The sequence below is a fragment of the Nanorana parkeri genome, unplaced genomic scaffold (genome assembly GCF_000935625.1).
Source record: "Nanorana parkeri isolate BGI_ZX_2015 unplaced genomic scaffold, ASM93562v1 scaffold32, whole genome shotgun sequence".
NCBI lineage: Eukaryota > Metazoa > Chordata > Amphibia > Anura > Dicroglossidae > Nanorana > Nanorana parkeri.
The window spans coordinates 1,889,914-1,914,459 of record NW_017306300.1 but is presented as its reverse complement, the minus strand read 5'-3'; the positions used below and the strand labels follow the sequence as shown (position 1 = coordinate 1,914,459).

The following is a 24,546-nucleotide window of genomic DNA, read 5'->3' as shown; positions in this document are numbered from 1 at the left end:
GCTGATCAGGCGAGAGGAGCTCCAGGTGGGGTTGTAATTTAGCGGGCAGGCACCTCTGAGCCAGCTAAATTAGGACCCCACCTGGAGCTCCTCCCACTGGACCAGCGCGCCGCTGACTCGTCCCTGCTCTCTCTGTGATGTGATGATCGATCACCGGCACACGGACACAGTGAGTGAGGGCAGATTGGGGGGGGAGAGAGATTTATTAAGCAATTGTATATGTATTGTCTGCACTGTATTAGCAGTATATACTCTATATAGAGTATATACTGCTAATACAGTGCAGACAATACATTTACAATGATACTAACCTGAATGTATTAAATGATCTGTATGTAGCCCTGTATTATGGATCATTTAACCCATTCATGTTAGCAGAGGATCATTGTAAATGTATTGTTGCAGGCACTCTATATGTACATGTACTATATACTACATATAGAGTGCACTGAACAATAGATTTACAATTATCCTCTGCTAATATGAATGGGTTAAATGATCCGTAGTACATGATATGTAGCCCTGTACCCCCTTTTCCACTTGCAGAGCTAGGTTATTTTTCTTTTAAATAAATATTAATGTAATTTTATTGGTATCTATCTACCATTAGCTGCCTCATTTCCCACCCTCGGCTTATATTCGGGTCAATACTTTTTCCCATTTTTTTTTGTAAAATTAGGTACCTCGGCTTATATTCGGGACGGCTTATACTCGAGTATATACGGTAGTAGACATTTGTTTATTTCATTTATAGCCATTAGCAAACAAAGTTGGGAAACCACCATTGTAAAACAAAAAAAAATGTGCTTGGGACCAGGGGTGATGGACATTATCATTGTGCTGCGTGCACTGAATAGTGTATGCTTGTAGTGCTATGTGCTATATGTGGGTAACAGGATTTACCAATGTGCCTCTAAGGGTCACTTAACTAATTTGGGGTGTTGGCAGGGCTTTTTTGATCTGATTTTGCAGCGTAGAGGTGCAATTTAGCTTATTCTTCTGGCTTGTAGTTAGTATGCAGACCTTGTATGCCCTGAATACTCCTGAGCTTCTAGCTGTACAGTTATAATATTTTTTTGTTTCCTTTTTTTGTGGATTCTGGTGCATTAGTACTCTGTCGTAAATTCTTTGCTTTACTATTAACTGCTATTTAAAGGTTTCAAATGTTGCATACTCCTTTGTTTGTGAATATTTGTATTTATGAGGATCATGGTACAGCTAGTACAGCTGGTACAGCTAGATACAATCTATTGGACTTGTATGTAATGCTGAAGCTGTTTCACTGCTCATACAAGTGACTTCCCCAGTTCATATTAGTGTCAGGAAACATACCCCAGATTTTCGAAATCTACTGGAAGTCTACTGGGATTTTTGATAATTTGTTTTTCACTTTTTTCTATGGTGTGAAATGGATAATAATTAGTCATATACCGTATTTTTCCGTCTATAAGACACCCCCATGTATAGGACGCCCCCCACTTTTCTTACCCAAAATTCAGAAATCAATTTATTCCATGCTCTTTTGCATAACTGATTACATCCAGTTTAAATTTTGCAGCGTAAGAAAGCCGCTTACTGGTACCGGTATTTTTTTGTTTTCTGACATTTTTATGGGCTCCTTGTTGCATCTGGGCACTGGCGACATGCGCTCCGCAGCATCAGCTGACGGGTACATAAGGCTCATGATTGGAGGAAACCTTTTAGCTTGTCTCTGCAATCGGAAGTTCAGTATAGTCTTATACATGGAAAAATACAGTAGTTTGCATGGCTTATGGTAGCTCCAACAAATCCATCTACTGGCATATAGCAAAGCACTGTTTAGGACCACACATGTGCCCAGCCAATGAGAGCAGGTTAAAAGGTTGCCATATCATGCATAAGTGATCTTTGTGAGCTTTATGGGTGGCTCCATTTTATTGCAATCCTACTAGCATCCTGCTGTCACAATGTGCCATTGCTTCATATTCCAAAGGAAGGGCAAGTCACCACAGGTGACTTGCCTGTGCTCTGGCAGACAAGTCTACTCAAAACCTCTTAATTTGTTTTAATCAGCTTGCTTGGGACAGTGTTGATGTAGGCTGATCACTTCATACATAGGAGGTCTAGACAGCATTCACATTGCCCACCTAGATCCACCGCTCGTTACAACTCAGTATTGCTTAGTTCCTCACCAGACTCTACCTTTCCCCACCCAGCTCTTCCCATACCTACACAGCTTAGTACAACTTAGCTCCTAACTGAGCATAAGATCAATTAAATTATTGACATGGTTTTCTTGGCTTATTGTAGCTCCAACCAATTCACCTACTGGCATATAGCAAACACACATGTTCCCAGGCAATAAGAGTAGGCTAAAAGGGGGAAGACGAATATATCAGCAATTTTCCTACTATTTGTATACTAGAACAGCTCTGTAAACAGATATGAGTATTTGGAGAGCTTATATTTATTTCATTTATAGAGCTGTTCTAGTAAGGAGGTAAATGTAAATTATTTTTGATGGATTTTATTAGCCCATCAACGGTTTGACTGTTGTAAGTGCTGGGGTACATGTCTATGTAAATAGAAACTGAATCAGACAGCTTGCTGTTGCCTTCTCTACACAACTTCTCCTACAAGAATTTTACAAGCCTCACATAGGGGAATAACAATCCCCCTATATAATAGCGAAGGCTCACTGACAGGTCCTAGGACCCCTAATGTCACCTGGGGACCCCAAAGAAGCTGATGAAGCAGAGATCTGCTTCACCAGCTCCAGGGGGCGCGCGCGAGCAAGAAAAAAATGGGAGTCTGGCGTCCGTCCATTTTTTCTCAACGAGCGGATGGCAGGAGGTTAAAAGCTGTTTCTTACTACGGGAACAAAGTAAAATACACATATAATGCTGAGATATAGTCTAGAAGAGGTGGGGAAAGTTTGGTGGTAAATGTGGATTATGCCTGGAGATCAGCTTTAACCAATTTATTTTTCCAATACACCATCTCAAAGATGATGTAGATTTATTTTTTGCTATGTGTTTTAAGAATGTCAGTTTTATCACAATACACAGCACAATGAGCCTTTAAAGTAAATAGGATTTAAAAGGTCTTCATGGCCTTTTGGTGGATGCTGGCAGGCATTATATTGCCTCTGACTATGACAGGTAATAATCAAACCCACAATGTTGTCAAGAGCTGACTGACAAAACAGCATTAGTTACATTGTGTTTAATCTCTGAAACATAGTATTTGTATAAGAAAATAGAAGCATTCACTATCCCTATATACATGTCCTCTTAGTGGAGGTTTCCTTTTGGTATTGTGTTGTTCTGTTTAACCACTACAGTTAACCTGATAAAGAACATACAATAAATTCAGCTATTTGTCTATTGTATACTGCTAACATACTTAGGGGGTTATTGACAAAGCTGCTGAAGGCAGCCAAGTGAATAACCAAGCCAAAGGCAACAGAGCCAAACAACATGATTTCAGTAGTACATCGGCTAAAATCAGCCGTACCTCAGTTGTCTTCGGTCAGCCGAACATGCTCATGCTAAGCCGTAGTGCGGAATGAGTTCGACTCAGCCGATCCAAAACCTGGATCGGCTGAGCCGAAGCTCTGGCAGCTCACTCGCCCCTATTTTCATAGCCGAACAGCAGTGAGTGAATAGCAGAAGGTAGCCGAGCGGCATTCGGCGTGGCTATTCTGCGAGCAGAATAGAAAAAAATGTAAACAAATGAAAAACATTGTTTACAAATAACTGTAAAAAGAAAAATTTAAAAAGTTAAAATGATTTTAAAAATCAAAAAAAAAAACGGAAAAAAAACAGCATGGGGTTCCCCTCCCAAACCATACCAGACGTTCTAGGTCTAGTAGGAAAGTTAGGAGGGTCCCAAAATAGAAAAAAAAAGTGTGATGTTCCCCCCACGTGATCTTTCTCCACGTTTCGGCTGTCACTATGGCTCAGGTGAGCTGAAGCATATGCGTTTGGCTCGGCTGAGCCACTCGGCAGCCTTCAGCTGCTGTACAAGCTATTGTGAATAGCCCATACAGCAGCCCTTTGGTTCTACTGAACTACGGCTGGATCCTTCGGCTCCTTCGTGAATAACCCTCTTAATGTTCTAGGCAAAATCTGTTCAATGTATTTGGTAAATAATCAACGTAGAACTACAAAGGCCAGTCAGGAATCACCATTTGCTGACTACAGGTACACCAATCATAACATTTACAATTATGGTTTGCATACCTGTGAAGAATTTGAGCTTGTTCTTATTTTAAATTGTAAACTCTCTGTCCACCTTATTATTATAATCTTATCAGCCATTTGAGATGAGGCAATTTATCTCCAAAAGACTGGAGTGATTTGCATCTGACAGAACGTTGGCAATAGTTTCAGATCTGCTGGTAATTAGCTGCCCTTATATTCTTGAAGGTTTCTTTAAAATAGCGCACATAAAAAAATATGTGCAACTTTCTCCAAAGATACCAACACATCAAGTATTCAGGGTAGTATACCTTTGTCTGGAAAGCCTTAAGCAGATAGATTCCCTGCCATACCTGCACCACCATGTATGCCTATTAAGAAAATATACCTTTTCATAATATCTTCAAAATCTGCATATCTTCAATACAGTGCTGCATTTTGTATGTAGAATATGAACCAATGTCAAAATTATATATATATGTATTATTTAGGGCTGCAACAACAAATCGATTAAATCAATAATGGGAATTATTGGGAACGATTCTCATCATTGATTAGTTGCTTTACGATTAGTTGCCACCGCTCTACTCCTCCATTCTCCTCCCCGCTGGTGCTGGCTGCAGCGGTCTGTGTTCCTTTCAATTCCTGCCTGTATCGGCAGAGGCAGCGGAGGACACAGGCCACTGCAGCCAGCACCAGCAGGGAGAAAAGACTGTAATGACCCTGTATTCCTCCGCTGCTGCCTCGCGTCTCCACTGGCCCATCCTGTTCCTCCTCAGCCAAGCACACTTCCTTCTCCGCCCGCCCCATTCTAACTATGCTCTGCCCCATTCCACCCATACCCCACCCTGTTCAACCTATCCCCCACCCCCCATGACTCCACTGCCACCCATTCCTCTTTGGCTTCTACAGGCTAGGAGCCATGGCCAATCTGGCAAAAGGCAATTTTCTTTTTTAAAGTAAAATAAAAAATGCAAACCAATAAAACAATATAGTAAATTAACTAAAAACAATGTTGGTGTAATATTTTAAATATAAGTTTGGTTATTTTATCATATTGGCTTAGAGTTTTACAGTTCACATTATTTTAAATTCATGAAACTAATTAAAATCTATATCTATAGATCTACAGATCTATAGATCTATAGATATAGATCTATATATAGGTAGGAAAAGTCATTTTAAGTTTTGGCCTGACAAAAATTGCTGCAGGAGGTGCGCTGCAGTGCCATTCATTTCAATGGCACCCAAATGCAGATCCCGTCCACATTGTGATCGCACGCACTGGAACACACGGTACTGCAATGCCCTGCGTTCCAGTGCAGTGCCATTTCAAAAAATGTGCATACTGCTTTATTCTGAAGTAAACTTTATGTCTGTAACTCTGCATTTGTGTATTTTATTTTAAATAAATGACGGTAATATTTTAAAAAATTTGATCCAATTAATCAAAGTTAATAATGGGCTAAATAATCGATTATGAAAATAATCGTTAGCTGCAGTCCTAGCATTATTACTGCATTTATGAATGGAATAATAGTAGAAAATCCATTTCACATCTACCAGCAGTGGACACAAATATAAAAGCAAGGACTTATAGAAAGAAAGGAATCTGGAAGCTGAAAAGGGCATTTGTGTAAAATTGACATGTGTAAAGATACTATTTTTAACATTTGTTTTTTAGGCCTCCAACCAGACCTTTGACATTCCCCTCACACTGTCTGGAGCAGTTGTGTTACGGCGCAGGCTGAATTATGAGGAAAAGACACGGTATTATGTCATAGTACAAGCTAATGTAAGTTTCACAGTTTCCTTACAAGCATGTTTTAGCTATTATATTGTGCAAGGTGTAAAATACTATATCACTTTTTGTCCTGTTATTATTCACTATATTTGTCATTCTAACTCTGTTCCTTAAAGTCCAAACTTACAGCTAATTTCTATTCCTCTAGATAAAGTGTGGAATACTTGATAGGAATACTAGTCCTGTGTCAATACTCTGGAGAGTTCCTATCAATTTATGTTCCTTCGCTGCTGTGACAGGAAATAAAGGGAACGATCTTTAATGAAATCACAAAAAGCAGTAAAATCACAATTTTAATAGAGAAATGTTGTTACTGCTGTATGTGTCCCAGTTGTCCCTCTACTGGTGACATCATATGTGTCAGAGTGCTACAGCAAGTGGCTGTAAATCTAACCCTTCTCCACATTCTCCCAAACTCAAGAATTCTTTTTTTGTGTGGGCTTTCATTTACATTATGTGATATGTATCTTCATTCTAACAATTGTCTACATTTTCTCCTGCAAGAAACATTTTTGCTTTTTTGTTGCTGATACTTGTACCAGTCCATGCAACAAGAATTTTGAATTATGTATTTATTAACTACTGCCGGGTTGGGCAAACTTGGCAGTAATACAAGTTGGTGGAAATACAAGTCCCATTATGCATTGCAACTGGAGGAGTCCTTCGTTGGGCCAATCTCAGTGAACACTAAAACAATTTCCAAAATTTTGACAAAACTGAGTTTTATAGAACATTTGTTTAGCTCATTCAGAAGACAAGGACAAGCAAATATTCACTTGAGAAGAAAAGGTGGGACAAAGGACTCCTCAGGGGTGGTTAGGGGTTTATATGTTAAACAGAGAGAATGCCTGGATGGGCCACCTTCTACACAAAGACAATCAAAGGCAGAGAGTGGGGGCAAGATATTGTTATTATGAGGGAGTATACTAGATCTGAAATGGTGGAACTGTTGAGTTCTTACAGACATGACATAAAAAGGGCTCTAGCAATGGAGATAAAGGACCCCCTTGACTTGTCCCATTAGAAAGGGGAAAGTAAAAGGCAATTGCCTCGTTTGCCCTCACCGCCACGGTAGGTGTTGAATATAAAGTATCAATCGAGCTACACATTTGAGCTCCCAGATCTATACAGGTGAAACTCGAATAATTAGAATATCGTGCAAAGTTCATTTATTTCACTAATGCAACTTAAAAGGTAAAACTAATATATGAGATAGACTCATTACATGCAAAGCAAGATAGTTCAAGCCGTGATTTGTCATAATTGTGATGATTATGGCTTACAGCTCATGAAAACCCCAAGAACCCCAAATCCACAACCTCAAAAAAGTAGAATATTACATGCAATCAATAAAACAAGGATTGTACATAGAACAATATCGGACATCTGAAAAGTACAAGCATGCATATGTACTCAGTACTTGGTTTGGGCCCCTTTTGCAGCACTTACTGCAATTACTTTTGCACGATATTCTAATTATTCGAGTTTCACCTGTATGTCTCAAAGTAGCTTTCAAGAAGGACCAGTCTACTTGGGCAAATGCCTTTTTGATGTCTGTTGACATCAGGCTCATTGGGATGTTGCAGGAAGTTGCCAAGTGAGCAGCATTGAGGACATGCATAGTGCTATTCTTGACCTCTTTGCCATCAAGGAATCCAGTTTGATCAAGATGAATCAATGATTGCAAGACTGGGAGAAGTGTAAGGGATGGAATTTTAGGGAACAGCTTGAGATCCAAAATCAAAAGGGAGATGGGTTGGTAATTTGTACAAGAGGAAATTTATTTACCTTCTCTCAGGATTACGGTGATTTGGGCTCTGAGTATCAATGGGAAAGGCATGACCATCACAAAGAATGTTAAAAGCGCACGTGAATCTAGATGCAATATAGGCGCACGAGTTTTAAATCATTTTGCCTGTGTAGCTATCTGGCCCAGGCGCTTTACCATTTTTCAAGGTCCAGACAGCTGTGAGAAATTCAGACTCATAAATAAAACTTTAAAAATGAGAATCCATTTCTGCAGGAATTTTGGGTATGTCTGAAGATTGCAGGTAGACCTCAATGTGAATTGATACTGAGGATGCATTATGTGACTCTGATGCTTGTGGAAACATGTATAAAGCACTATAAATATCCTTGAAGCAAGACTCAAAGTCCGAAGACTTAACATGTTTCCAGCCATCACCAGCAACGATTTGGGAGACGTAGGTTCTTAATGTGGCCTCCCTAAGTGACCTAGCTAATAATTTCCTGGGCTTGTTGCCGTATTCATAGAAGGAGCGTTGCACTTTAGATCTGGTTACAGTACAATGGTGTAGCAACTCCGACAACAAGCACACCCACACGGAAAATGGGGATACATCAGGACCCTGGCTTTCGCTAAAGATGAATTCCAGGCATTCCTCTAACTCACAGAGCAAAGGACCATCCTGGAGAAGAGAATCATTGAGTCTCCAGGACCAGGATTTAGAGACATCTGGGCTCATGGAGAAAGCTAACATCACCGGGCTATGGTCTGAAACAACTGGGGTCTCTATAGAGGATGAACGCACCAGAGGCAATAGGCATTGCAAGATCAACAAGAGATCAATGTGGGATTAGGTGTGATTTGCGGAAGAATAAAAGGCAAAATCTTTATCTGTGGGATGGTGAACACGCCGGCATCCACCAAACCCATGGATTGGAGAGCTCTTTTAATTTCCTAGAGATGCGGGTAAGAGAGGTGGGATGCACCTCTGGAAGTATCAATTAAAGGGTCCAGGACTACATTAAAGTCACCCCCAAGTATGAGTGGACCATCTGAAATCTCCAAGTTCAGTCAGGCATTTTTCAGCACACCCCTTAATCAATAGTGAATTAAATACAATTGGAGCATCACCTTACAATACCTGTAACCTCTAATACATGTGATGAAGGTCTCAATATCTCCCAGTAGGCTGTGATAGATACAATTGGTGACATACAGCACCCTCCAAAGTTTTCTGTATGGGTAGAGGTAGGATCCACAGGGACCCCCCAGGGGGCCACCCAACATGTAGGATCAGTGGCATTGCCCACCAAAAACAGAGTTGAACTTGCTTCTAGGATCCCCTGAAATTACCCAACCACCCATCTAACCATCCTCATAAACATAATAACATAGAAATGCAAAATGACCTATACAACTCAACAGTAAATTTGTCAATAGCAACCTATAATAAACAATATGGGTATATAAATGTATATTATATATTATATACACAAAGTCACACGACTAGGTGGCATGGCCATGCTGTACTGGAAATTATAGGTTTCCGAGGGACAATCACAGCACATCTGTGAATCACAAGATAGTATCACCTTCAAATACAACACCACAGGAAAATAAGGGATATAATCTTGGCATGTGTAACAAACTCAAAGAGATCAAGATGGCCATCTGTGTCCCAACAGAAGTCATAAGTTGCGATCCTGGTATAAAAGAAGGCCTCAGTATGACATCAAACAGAAAGTTCCAGAAAGAACCAGATGCTTGCAGAACGCTAATGCGTGGACGAAAGAGACATCTACAGTTTGTGAAGATGTTAAAGGCAAAATCAGTGCTGTCCGGTATCGGTATCTTGACTGCATCCAGGAGAGCAATAAGATCTGGAAACTGGCTCAGAGAGTGGAGTAAAAAAGTTTCAGATCAATTGCGTACAATAATATAAAAGAGGAATCCCCAACAATAGGAAGCCCCCAATGACGTGATTTTATCCAGTAAAGGTTTTAGAAGACACCACATCTGCAGGGTGTGCCGGGACAGACCAGGGAGGCTATACATAGTAGCCCTGTCAAAGTCCACAGGGCCATTTGCCCAAGCTTTGTGTAGTATTTATTTTTTGATGGTGTAAAAATGTACTCTGCAGAGAGTGTCATGAGAACCAGAAGACTCATCCCTCAGCATATGTTGTACCCTGTGAACGGTCAAGCTCCAGCTCAACAGTAGGTTCTCTGCCCAAGATCTTGCTGAGGATGGATTGTACCATGATGCGGAGGTCAGCAGCTGTGGTTGCCTTGGGAATACTCCACAATGTCAGGTTGTTTCTCCTACTCTGGTTCTCTAGATCATCCTGCTACAATATGTTATGAGCTAAGCATTGGTTATATCTGGCCAAGGACTCCTCCAACTATGTCATCCAGGTTTCAAAAGCTGCATGGGTTGAAAGAATGGAGAGGGATTCCTATATTTCCCTTGTTTCCTCACATACGAGTGGTTGATGATGTGAGGGAACAGGAGCCAATCTTGTTTAGTGGACAATGAAACCGATAGTGACTGGGCCCTTAGGCACAAAAGGACATGCCTCCGGCCCCTAGTTGTTCTGCCCACCTACGCCTCTACCTGAGTCAGCGGGCCTCTCCGGACCCATTACTGAGATTGTCTCACATGTTGTGAACACAGGCGAGGCTGGAGAAAGTGGCAATGAAGGTAGAGAGTGCTGTAGATGTTCTCCCATTGTAGCAGTAGGATCTTTCAAGATGGACCATGTGGAGTTGCTGGGTGAAGGCGCCATATTGCTTCTCCTGGCGTTCATCCTGGGAGTGAAAAAGTCTGATTCCGAAGTCCCATCAAGCCAAGGACATGCGACCCGACTTCTTGTGCCTCGGCATATTTAAGAGAAGCAATCGGAATGTATGGCAGATCATCTGAAAGTTAGCGGGGTTGTAAAGCTCACCTTTCACATGTCTTCACTCCGCCATTACTAGACCACATCCCCTTGAATGCATTTTGAACATTCAACTCATGTGTTTAGTGTCACTTTAAAATAACAGGACTGTATTTATCTCACTATAAAAAGCTCCCCAAAATATTGTAGTAAGTGAACAGTCTTTACAGACTTTGATTGGGCCACTTTGTCAGCAGGACCCACTCTGGCCACTTAAGAGTATAGTTATTTCACTGAAAGAATCTCCCAAAATATTGAGTATTAGACCACTTTGCCAATAGGAACCACGCCAGCCAGCTTTTAACAAAACAAAATCAGCATTAAAATGTATTTCACTGTAAAAAGCCCCCAACATATTGTAGTAAGTACATGTATGGTATTTTTCAACATGATCCACACAAGCCAGTCGGAATATCTACATTGTTTCTGAAAAGCATTAAAAGCTTATTTGGTTTAAGCTTAGAGTGCTATTTTCAGGAAATGTGTTACTTTAGTGATTGGAGCACTTTATAAGGAATGCATTTGTGATTATATTGCTACACATAACTACTAAGCTTCAGGTTGGCATTGGCCATGAGTTCTACCTTAACCTAAAACATATCCCTAGTTGCTCTATGTGTAGCAATATAATCACACTTACATTCTTTTTTTAAGTGTTCTAACCAATAGAATAAAACATTCCTAAAAAAATGCACTCAAAGCAAATATGCTTTCAATGCTCAGAACCAAGGCAAACTCTAGTATAAGAATATTGGAAACAATGTAGATATTCTTTAGAACAACCTGAAATAGAGTGTCTGTTCAGTGGTTAGTCACCTAGAGCTGTTTTGACTCCAATATCCACAATAACAATATAGTATAGTATACTATATATTACATATTTTTCTGAATTTTCATAATCTTTGTCTACTTTTGAATATTTATTAATTTGTTTATTCCTCTGTAAGAAGAAGTTTAGAAATATATATGTCACAAAAACCCTAAAGTGTCTAAACCAGACTTTGAAGGTTGAGGTATCTGAAATCCAAGGTATACTGTGCTTCATCCCATGTGTTCACGATAAACCTTAGCTCATTGCATTTCTCAAATACTTCACAAACCTGTAATGAAGAAAACCTTTATAATGGAAAATAGGTTTCTACTGAGATATTGAATTTTTTCCTTCATGTTTCAGAATGTTTTTTTTCCCATACAGCAGGGATCTGTACACTGCAATCATATGAAAGCTATGACATTTTTTTTTTACCTTCCATTCTTTATAAGAAGAGTCTTCTTGAGATTTTATTGCTGTCATCTAACAGTTATCATCTCTCTTAAAACAGAAAATATGATCCTCTCTTTTCAATCCCTTCCTTTTCAACTTCTCACAAATTATTGAGAGTGAATTTTCAAGGTTTCTTAATGCCGGAACTATTTCATTCAAGGAAGAACGATACCGCCCCCCATTATTTTCCAGTTGCTCTTATCATGGGAATAATTACTCACCCAGACTTTTATTTTGCCCTCTGTACTTCATTGGTTAGGAAACATGGAACAGGTAAACGTCTATGTTTAGTGCATCTTACTATTTGCTTTCAGCATTCTTGGATGATGTTGTCTGAGGTGGTGTTTGTGTACAAACCTTTTTTTATTAATTTGAATGGCAAAGTAGACAGTTTGCGTTAGGTTTTTAGAAGAAAAAAAACCAAAAAATAATATTTTTTTCAAAGACTATGGCAGCCAGGCTGGTATTCACTTTTTCATTTTTCATAACGTGCCATCTTCAGAAGTTAAATGTGAGCAAACCATTTCTGAGCAATTCTGAGCCTGGATTATCTGAGTTCTTAGATCCAGAACATTCAAGCCAAAGCGTGTTTTGACTTTTATCCTACTTTACTAATCTTGTTCCAGGTCAGACACTCAAAATATTGAAGCCATAGGCCAACATAACAGTCAAGAAACTAGGATTTTCAGAAGGATGTCAGCAATGGCAGCTCCCATAGCTCTCTTATAACAGTTATACTTTTAGAAAAAAAAATATATTGTCAATCAAGCCTCCATTTTTCCAACACCCAGTTGTGCTGAATTAAATCATGTGCAAGCAAAAACAGTTTTTTTTCTTTTCACCTCATTCATTAAGAGAAATAAAAATTATCTTTGCAAAGTGAAAATGTACTTTGAAAGTGAATAAGCTCTACCTCTTTAGTAAATCAACCTATGTATGTGAAGCAGGGAGAAGGTAAATTCAACATGCCTAAGCAAAAAGTTTGACCTTGCAAAAGCACAGACAAATCCTGACATGCCTGGTGTGCCAAGAGGTTAAAAAGCTGTTCAAATTATGACACAGCAAAAAGCTTGAAATTAAGCATTTTTCAGACAACCTTCAGATTCTGGTGATTTAAAAAATATATTGAAGTCCATCCCGCAGTGAACACATAACAATGACAGACCTGTTTATGGGTTGTGAGAGAGAACTTTGTAAATTGTAACCTTCAGTGTAGAGATACTACTTTTACTCACAATAATAAAAAAAGAGGCAAGATTGCAAAAAATAATATTATATAAAGCCAATCTCCAGCCCAAACATTTTTTTGGACAGAAAAGTATTAGCCCCGTTCACACCATGGCAGTTTGGTCGTGTAGATTTTTTTGTGCTGAACCACCAGCAGTAAAATACACATTTCTTCCTATGGGGCCGCACAATCACGCGTTTCAATCTGCCTGTCAAGTCCAAACTGCTCTCTGAGCTACATTTTTAGCACTGATCAGCGCATTTTCCATATAGATTTCAATGGAAATGCGCTGATCATTGTGTTTTTTGGCATTTTTTCTTTCAAGAAGAATTTTATTTTTATTTTGTTATACAATACACTGCAAGATACGAGTACAAGAGGTGCATACATTTATGCGTGTTGACATGACTAATGTACGGAAGCCCCAGTTTCAACGACTGTCTTCGTATTTCCCAGGGGGCACTATACAGTGATTGTGTGTTTAACGGTTACCTATAAACATTTAAGTAGTAATAATCTAGAACAATCAATGAACATTGCATGTGGTGAATTTATCAGGTGAAAGTGTTGGTGAATGTAAGGGGCCGTGTACTACCCGTACACCGCCCACGCCATGCCTTGGGGAAAGGAAAGGATCAGGAAGCGAGGGAAAAGGGAGGGAAGGGGGGGGATAGGGTTCAGCGTTACTACGTAGGGGGTAAGGGAGATGTGGGAGGGATTCAATTCTGCTGAGAGGGCATGTGGGAGGGTATCCTCACCCTGGAGTATGAGTGTCAGTAACCTAGCGTCAAACGATTTAGCCTGTAGATGCTGAATCCAGGGGTCCCAGATCAATTCGAAACGAGGGACTTTATCGTTCAGCCGTGCCGTGATTCGTTCATTGGCAAAGAACCAGTGAAGTCGGCGTTCCAGTACCGCAAAAGGAACTGTGGCGGATTGCCATGACCTCACCACTGTCTGTTTAGCTGCTGTTAGTCCATGAAGTAGGAACTTGTGTTTTTAGGTGTCATTCCCCCAGGGGGCAGGTTAAGTAGAGCGATTCCTGGGTCAGGCGTCAGTGTGAGAGCCATGATTGTGGACATAAAGGCAAATACTTTGGTCCAGAAGGACTGCACAGTGGGGCAGTGCCACCAAGTATGGATGTAGGATCCCACTTCCCCGCATCCTCGGAAACATTGACCAGTGTGGCCCGGAGTAAACGTCCTCAGCCTGCTAGGCACCAGGTACCAGCGGAAGAGGAGCTTATAGTTGGTTTGCAGCACCTGCATGCTCTGTGAGCTAGACTTGGTCACTTCCCAAATGGTGCTCCAGCTATCCTCATCTATAGGTCTGCCCAGATCTTTTTCCCAGGCTAACATATACTTATGATTATGGGGTGCTGTGTTCGACAGCACCTGGGCATAGATTTAGGTGATTAGACCTGGCACAAAGGGGTCATTCGAACAGGTTCGCTCAAACGAGGTGAACATTGGACCTGTAGGGAATGAGGGTACTTGCGCAGAGATAAAATGTTTGATCTGTAGATATTGAAACATCTCGGTGGCCGGTAATTTAAAGGAATCACGAAGTTGTTGGAAAGTTTTAGGGCCCGCAGCTGTGTACAGTTTGTGTAGTATTGTCGCATCTCCTGATATCCAATGGCGGAATGCGAGAAGGGAATCACAGCCAGGGGGGAAAGCTGGATTTTTCAAGAAGGATAGGAGTGGGCGGTGAGCAGACATCAGGTGACTCAAGTATTTATGTGCATACCAGATGCGTAGGGAATGTCTTGTGATAGGGTTTGATAATCGTTGTCTATCCTTGGGGAGTAGCCAGAGGAGGTTGTGGACAGTCAGAGGGTCGCAGTCAACTGCTTCTAGGGAGACCCACAGTGGGGGATCTATAGTAGCGTGATACTTCGGGGGCACTGCCAACTGGGCTGCCGTGTAGTAGGCTGAGACTTGGGGGACACCCAGTCCACCTCCTAGTTTCCACCTCCACCTCCTAGTTTCTGTGAGTATAACGTGGCGCGAAATATACGTGGGCGGCCTGCCTGCCAGATAAAGTTAAAGATTTGGCGCTGTAGAATCCTGAGTCTATGTCGTGGTACCGGGATTGGTAGGACCCTGAAAAAGTAAAGTAGTTTTGGCAAATAGGTCATCTTGATGGCAGAAATCCACCCTAACCAGGATAGAGTGTAGTGTGACCAGGCTCGGAGCAGTAATGTGAGGCGTGTGAATAATGCAGGGTAGTTTGCTTCATATAGGGTGTCATATGTTGCGGTAAGGCATATGCCTAGATAACGTAATGCTTGGGGTTCCCACACGAAAGGGAAAGTGGTTCTAAGGGCGTCCACCGTTGGTGTTGGTAGCGTCACGTTAAGGGCTTTTGATTTATGGGGGTTAACTTTCAGGCCCGATGTGGCTTCGTATTGATCAAGAATATCGAACAAATTTGGTAGGGAAACGGACAGGTTCGAGACAAACAGCAAAATGTCGTCTGCAAATAAACTTAGTTTATGTTGGTGGCCTGCAATGGAGATTCCAGTGACATTTGGGTGCTCTCTGATAAGTTGGGCCAGGGGTTCTATAGCTAGCGCAAAGAGCAGCGGGGACAGGGGGCAGCCCTGTCACATGCCTCTAGTGATTGGGAATGAGGTTGAGCGATGACATGCATATTTGACTGATGCGCTCGGGTTCGTGTACAGTGCCCGAACCCAAGAAAGGAACTTAGGGCCAAACCCCCATTTTGTAGCGTATTAAAGAGGAAGGGCCAGGACAAGGTATCGAAAGCTTTTTGGATGTCAAGAGACAGTAGCATTAATGGGATATTCCTTGCCCTGGCCGCTTCCACTAGCAGACATGCCCTTCGGATGCCATCACCCGCTTGCCTACGGGGCATAAAACCCACCTGATCTCCATGAATTATGGAGGTGATGTCTTTATTAAGGCGGGCTGCTAAAATTTTCGCCAATATTTTTATATCAACATTTAGCAATGATATGGGCCGAAAATTAGAGCGGTTGGAATTATCTTTTTTTTAATTCAATACTTTTTTTATTTTAATAGTACAACACATAAAACAAACTTATACATCCACAATTACATATTAAAACAGCAAAACAAAACAGACAACATTACATACAGACCCACAGAGGGGAATAACCAAAACAGAAACAAAAAAAACAAAAAAAATAAAAATAAAAAAAAACCCAGAAAAAACATCTCCTTATAAAATTAATTTTCCTCTCAACATACCATTTTTCTCAAGCCACATTACTCTTCAGAGTACCCATAATAAATAGGAGAGATATTATACGAGAGACATTATACCCAAGGTCCTTTACCATATTCAATCCACTTATCCCACATTTTACCGTATTTGTCCATAGTACCTCTGTGCTTGAACATAATTCCCTCAAATCTAACCACTTTATCTAGTTATTTCTTCCATTCCTCTACTGTGGGAGGCACTGCTGAAATCCACCTAAGGGCTATACTACGCCGGGCTACGAATAGAGCCCTCGTTATTGCCACCTTTGTGTAGTATTCCACTTTTATGGGTCCAAAAATACCCAGGATACATAACATGGGATTGTTAGAGATATGGACTCCAAAGGCTGTATTTATTATATCTACTATTTCCTGCCAATATCGTTTAAACTTCGGGCATCGCCACAGCAGATGTATTAACGAACCAGGTTCAACCCCACACTTTGGACATTTAGAGTTTTCCCTGAATCCTATCCTATGTAGGAATTCAGGGGTCCGATATGTTCTATGTACAATATAGAGCTGCATCAATTTGTGCGATGCAGATGGTGAAACTAATTGGATTGACAACAACGCCTCCCTCCAGAGGGCTTCATCCATAGGCCCCAAGTCCATTTCCAAGCCCACTTTACATTTCATGGGAGATTTATTCAGGACCCCAGGTAGTAATTTTGCATACATCTTTGAGATCAAACCTCTCGTACACCTGGATGTGCCGTGAGCGCATGCCTTAGTTGCAGATATTTATAGAATTGAGCATTTGGTAGCGAATAGCTTGCCTGTAACTGTTGAAACGAGCACAAACTACCCTGATCATAGATATGCATCAATGATTCAATCCCCGTTTCCTTCCATATTCCAAATCCCTGAAGTTTGTTTACCTCGTACAGTACCCCATTATCCCATATCGGAGTGTATTTTGTAAAGTCAGAAATATCCAATATCCCTTTAATGGATTTCCACAATTTACCAATTAGTCTTAAAGTGGGAAGATTTGAAAATTACCTCAAGTACAGAGTAGTTTCAAGGGCCATAACGGGGGTCCCTATCATAAAACAGACATTGAATAATATCATATGCCCCTATCCTCTGTCCTTTCAAGTTCCATCCCGCCAGGTGTCTAAACTGTGTGGCCAAGAACATTATCCATGGATTTGGAAGTGCCAGGCCCCTGTTTCTCTTAGGATATTGCAAGATTTCTAGTTTTATCCGTGCTTGTTTCCTCCTCCATATCAACTCCCTAAATACTGTATTTATCCTCCTGAATATAGTTTACGGAATCCAGCATGGAGAATTGTACAGTATATAGGAGAGCTGAGGCATCCAAATCATTTTAATAAGATTTAATCTGCCAACCGGGGAAAGGGGAAATTTACACCATATATTGCATTGTTTCTGAAATTTCTGCAGAATTGGTATTAAATTATCTTCTAAATATGCCTCAGTGTTTACTCTAATCCTTACACCCAAATAAACAAAAGACTCCACTATTTGTATATGCTGAATTTGCATCGGCAGTGGACATGGAAGAGGATCAATCAGAAGTAACATCAATTTTTCCCAGTTGACACATAGCCCCGAGAACCTACCAAATTCCAGAAGAGACATTACCTCTAATAGAGAGTGATTAGTATCAGCCAAAAAGACCACCGTATCATCTGCATATAATAGTATCTTATCCTCTGCCTTACCCCGCTTAAACCCCATTATCTTATCTGAGTTTCTTATTAAATTAGCTAACGGTTCTATCGATAGTGCAAATAACAGGGGAGACAGGGGACACCCCTGTCTAGTCCCCCTCATCAATTTAAAGGCTGGGGATAGTGCTTTATTTACTTGTATTTTAGCCAAAGGATTGGCGTATAGTAGTTGAATATATAAAATATATCGGGGACCAACCCCAAATGCTCTTAATATTGCCCATATGTACTCCCATTCCACACTATCAAATGCTTTAGCAATGTCCAAGGACAACAATCTTGAGAGACAAGAAGAAGAACCCAGGAGAGGTTCTGAATTATCTGAATCAGGCTTAGGAATCATGCAGATTGTGGCCGATAGGATGTCTGGCCTTGGGCAGGCGCCAGTGCGTATAGAGTTAAGCGCTTCCAGCAAGAGGGGAGCCAGGTAATCCAAGTATGTTTTGTAGTATAGCGGGGTGTAGCCATCGGGGCCTGGCTTTTTATTTACTTTTAGCGTTTTAACAGCCCATTTGATTTCTGACAGTGTGAGGGGTTCTTTTAGGGAGTCACGGAATGGTTGAGAGATGGGTGGCAGATCCAGATCGGTCAGGGCTTGGGGGATGTCAGGTGAGTGGGTTGGGGCCTCAGGCGCGTAGAGCGCGGAGAGACTGCGCTCGAATTCCGACGTAATTTTAGAGGGGTCACTGGTCATGACTCTCGTCCGTGTGCGGATTCGCAGTGGTTTGTAAGTTAAGTCGGTCGTACGCAGTCTCCTGGCCAAAAGTGAGTCCTGTTTGTTTCCATTTAGGTAGAATTGGTGTGTGCGATAACGCAGGCTCCGGTCCGCCATACTCGTCAGTAGCAGGTTTAGGTCTCGGGTCACCCCATCCAATGTCGCCTATGAGCTTGGGTAGCGTGCATGTGAAAGGCTGCCGAGGCAGCCTGCAATTCAGACTCTAGTTCAGCTAGGCGCCGCATACGTTCCCGTTTGTGTGAGGGGGCCAGCTGAATGCAGCGACCCCGGACCACTACCTTGTGTGCTTCCCACAGTGTGAGGGGTGAGACATCAGGGGTCGAGTTCAAATGGATGTAAGTAGTCAGTTCTGTTTCAATAGCAAGACGCATGGTCTCATTATTGAGCAGGAGGTCATTTAGACACCAAGTCCTGTCAGTTTTGGAGGCCCAAAGGGAGGTCAATTCCATTGTGACGCCGCTGTGATCAGTCCAAGAAAAGGGAGTCATGGTGGAGCGAAGGATATTGGGTAAGAGGGCGGGGGCAATAAAGATATGATCAATCCTGGAGAATGTTTTGTGTGGATTGGAGTAGAAGGAGTAGTCCTTAGTTGTGGGATTGACTTCCCTCCAACAGTCGACCAATGTGTGGTGTGCTATTAGGGAGCGAAAGGCTCCTGATTGTGGGGAAGGGGTGGAGTGTGGGCCGGTTCTGTCTATGCTGGGGAACAGGGTCAAATTTGAGTCGCCACATAGGATAACTGTACCCCTGGCATGTGATTCCACTACTCGTAGAGGATGCGACAAAAAACGTACCTGACGGGTGTTAGGAGTGTAATACGTTACCACGGTGACTTCCTGATCCTGTAGTAGTCCCTGGAGCAAGAGATATCGCCCGGAGGGATCCCTAATTTCTTTCTGGCTCTCGAAGCAGGCTCTGCGGTGGAAACCGATGAGAACACCCCGGTGCTTTGTAGGTGCACTCGCTGTGAAAACCGCGGGAAATTGCAAGTGGAAGTACTTCGGTTCCGTTTTTTGGCATTTTTAATTGTGTTTCAGCTGAAACGTGAATTAAAACACCAAAAAACGCACTTTTAAAAATTGTACAGAAACCGCGTTGAACATCTACCGCCCTGGTGTGAATGGGGCCTTAGAGCCACTTCATCTGTTTAATTACAGCCTTTGCAACTATAGAGGAGATGTCCCTCTTATTTCTTGTTAGAACTTGATGTGATAAGAAATCTTTCTTACAGAGATGCAGACAAAACAAAAAGATTGTTAGCATGAGGACAGGATACAAGAATGCCAGTAAGTAGCAAACCCCAACTAGAGACTTACAGTTCTTATCTTGCCTGAAACTGCAATTAAGTTTCTCTATTTTTGCTGAAGAATGCCATACCGCATGTTGAATAGACATGTGCATTCAGATTCGGACTGAGGTGACACATTTGGCAGGGCTATTTTCCTCCTAGTCAATTAGCCAAACAACACTCTTAAGCTCTGACAAATATAGATATACCATAACTATTTATGCTAAACATTGCTATCTAGATGTGCCAAGAAATAGTTTTCTAACAGTTTCAGTAACTGTTGTATTTAATAATTTCTGTGTTATTTTTTACATTGCTGTGAAGTGAGAATTGCACCTGGAACTCCTTATCTTTGAGTCAGTTATCCGACTACCACCTCTGATTCCTATCTCTATAGCCTAACCATTTACCTTTTTTAAATGTTTGTTTTGTTGCTCCTCCTTGCAACCCTCTGAATAAATATGTGGGTTCCAGAACCATTTATAAACTGTACAAAGACTTACAAAGGGATCTAAGAAATCCCAAAAGTTTGCATCTTAAATAACCTAAGTTATCCAATAAAGGATATCACTTTAACTCAATATTGATTATTCATATCAAAGAGTGATGGGCAGTTATGCAAACCACCTTCAAGAAGTCATTTCTGCTAAAGGGTGCAATACCAGCTTCTGAGGCCAGAGGTGTACTTATTTTTTAAAGGTACCTAATTACATCTATTGCTATTTTTTTATTACAATACATTTTTTACTGATATTTATTGATATTTTTTGGAGCTAAAGATTTAAAAGGCACATTTTCCATGATTTTATTTCAATTTCAATACAAATTAGCAAACTAAAAGTGAAATTGTAGTCCATTACAGGAGTGAGCCTGGAGCGGTGGCAACTTTACGACCCACACAGGGATCATGGAGAATAAAAGTAGCCACCCTCCAGAAGGAAGCACAGCATCAGCACCAATTGAGAGATAAATATGATGATCTGCAGCTAAGTGATACACAAATGAACCGTGTTTTTGTTAATAGTTAATGTACTTGAATGCATTTTTAAGGTTGAACTCTTAATGTCATTTTAAGCACATCACCCTGACCTGTAAATACTGTTTGAATAAAGATCTTTTGTATGCTTGTTCAAATATGTTGCAAAAGTCAACAATTTCCACTGGGTGTACTTACTTTTTTCACATGACTGTAGTTAGTAGTGCAAATTCATGTAAAGACCTTCTTTCATCTGCAGGATCGTCCCCTTAATCTTAATGAAAGGAGGACAAGTACAACTACTTTGACAGTGGATGTTCTTGATGGTGATGATCTTGGTCCTCGATTTCTTCCCTGTCAACCTGTGCCAAATACACGTGATTGTCGACCATTAACTTACAGAGCAAGCCTTCCAGAACTCAACCCTCCAGTAAGTACAGCTGATGGGATTTTTTTTGCCTCCATGCCACTCGGTAGATTTCACTATACTTCCTGTCCTTGAGGTGCAACAGGAAAATGGAAGACAATATTCCCAATGTGAGGGTTATTCCCATTTTAGACAGTTGTCCTCTAAACATTTGTTCTAATTGCATTTAACCTCACATTTTGCTCTTTTGATAACTCTACTTCCTCTCACTTCATGTTTTGCTGACAATGCACATGCATTTGAGACTTGTGAAAGTAATCAGTGGATCACAGATGCAATGCTCTGGCTCCTGCAGACTTTTCTTCTCAGCCCGTGCCCATACCAAGGTATGGACTTTTAGTTACAGGGATGAAAGAAAGTGCACTCCATTGAGAACCACAAGTCCCTCTCCTGTGATGTCAGATGGGAAATGTATTCTCTCCATTCAGAGATCCTACCAAGGATCTCTGAATCGATGATGTGGCTGTTCATGTGGAGAAAAGCACAGCCATGCCAAATTCAAATTGTGACCAAAGCTTATGGGGAGCAGAACTCCACTAATCAAGTAAGTGGGAAAGATGGGGGGCAGGTAGGATGATGGGGGTGGGGGTATGGGGAATATGAAAATGTTTTGTGTTACTCACTGAGTTTGGGTGAAACATGAAACATGGTCCGAAAAGTAAACTTAGCCTTTAAATATAGAAACGCTTTTGTAGTGAAACCAAATAGAAGATAGGTGTACTTGGTAGTACCATTAATATAGGTAACCAATTGGTGGGTCTAAACTCCATTAGAAGACCACTATCCCCATATCTATTTTTAAATAATCTGTGTTAATATAGCTGAAGCTGTAAATTCAAACTATACTGTACTGTTTTGTTTTGTCACTTTACAAAACATAATATAAGATATGAAATATATACTAATATACTAAAGTAAATATAATACTGATTAGAAATGAACACCAGCATCTCACTTTGACTGGCACTATGGTATTCTGTCAGTTTTATTGCACAATAGAATCCAAATTCATTAAGCAAATGAATGCAAAATTATCTGTTCTATGCAAACAAGGGGGGTAGAGAAAGGCAGTTTTAATTGCTGTTCCTCATGCAAACAGTAGTTTAGTGTTCCCTTATAAAAGACATCACTATAACTATTTATATGTTTATACATTTTTTAAATAATTTTGGTTTTGAATGTATTTCTTGTTTTTCCAGAAAAGTTATTCTAGCGATTTATTGCACCATAGTATGGGCTTTTTGATCCCACTAACCTCCAGTCCCTGCACTTGACCTAATGTCCCACTGTCTTCTAAAATGTTTCAGTTGTCTGCATTATTGATCTAATCTTGCTTTTGAAAATCTTCCTTGAAATTCCTGATTCCCATTTGTACTCTAGTTCTATCCCTTCTTGAACAAAACCCTGGAAAGTGTAATTCATGTCGATTAAGTTTCTGTGTATAAAGCATGTCCTATGGTGATCTGGTGCAATGAACATTATACTTGTCATTGCTTACATACAGGAATGAGTGGCATAGCTGAAACTAATGGAATTACTTCAACACATTTGCTGTTAAATAATACTGTGCAGAGAGGAATATGTGAGCTGCAATTAAAACCCTTGCCTGAAAATGGTATTTACTGTTTTTGGTCTAAGTATTTACAGAGCCACAGACCTGGAATAAGGATGTAACAATGTAGTCAGAATGAAATTATAACGCCTCATCTGCACACTTGTCCTATGTCAGTAGCATTTTCAGCTGGCCAGCTGAAGTACACTTTTATTTAACACATTGGATGAACCAGTTGAGCTAATTAGACTATGATATTTTAATCTGCAAAAAAAATCATTTAACATATCCAGACAAACCATTTTTGTGATTGATAGAATAGGAAGGGTTTGAAACCCTATTAGGATTTTACTGTTATACAGGGCTCTGTTAGAAATTCCTGTCACTTGCTTTTCTTGTGGAAATGGATTTACCAGCCCTGAAACCAGTGACATGCCGTGCCTTCTGTGCTGGGTGAGGAATCCAGCAGGAGCTCCGCCCCGTCCCGCAGAAGCTCCGCCCTGTCCAACAGAAGCTCAGCCCCCAGCTCGGTAACCAAGCTGTGTGGGGAGGAGGAAGGGAAGAGACAGGGAGGAGCCTCCTTGTCCCTCACTTGCTCGTCACTTGTGAGTCACTGGTGAGGCATTGAGAGCAGTGTCCTCACTGGTTTTTTTCTTTTCTTTTGATTGGACAGCTTGGACCAATGGCTCATTGCCATTGGTCCAAGCCATCCACAGACCTCACACCTCTAACACAGAGTAGAGGCTGTGACAGCTCTGGCCTCATCAAGTTAGGTTACACAAGCAGTGGAGAAGTCCGCTGCTGTGTAACCTACCTGTCAAAAGCTGGATGCAGCGCTGCCTGTAATTAACAGGCAGCGCTCCATCCATAACAGGTTACACAGCAGGGAGGCTTTCCCTGCTGTGTAACCTGTAACAAGCCGATCTGGTTTGAGAAAAAGCTGTTAGCTTCAGACTTGAAACTTGAAGCGGATACCTTTTTTCTTCATAATACTAGGTGAGGCTCTGCCTCCCCTGACCACACGTCCCTGCCTGAAACAGACCATAACAGTTACAAAGGCATACATTAAAAGCTGATGAAAGTTCTAGCCTTATCCTACTCTACCAAAGAAACCCACATTTGTTTTCTTGTCCTTTGAAACAATTGTCACAGGTATAGGAAGTGAGGGAACATTTCAGTAAAACCCGATAGGGTTCTATCCCTTCACTACTTTATGAAACTGTGAAAAAAGATTTGGGCTGGGAATACACAGCAGCAATGGACAATCATCCGAATGTTTGTTATCATAAAAATGCAATTTTATATGAATATTACTATAACTTTGTAAAACCCTTTTTTTTATTTAAAGGCTCAAACAAGTCATTTTAGATTGCTTACTCACCATTTTGTTTTATTCCGTACCAAGATATGCTATTTTAATGTTTTTTTTTACTCATATAACACTTATTTTAGCT

General features: G+C 40.9%; 1 protein-coding gene across 1 annotated transcript in view; it reads left to right on the top strand.

Annotated features, from left to right (window-relative positions):
• The window catches only part of PCDH15 (protocadherin related 15), a 553,205-nt gene that overhangs the window by 745 nt on the left and 527,914 nt on the right, over positions 1-24,546 (top strand). Inside the window, exons 3-4 of the mRNA XM_018568452.1 lie at positions 5,866-5,976; positions 21,373-21,543. Of these exons, the coding sequence (XP_018423954.1) occupies positions 5,866-5,976; positions 21,373-21,543 (282 nt within the window). The remainder of the gene's footprint in view (positions 1-5,865; positions 5,977-21,372; positions 21,544-24,546) is intronic.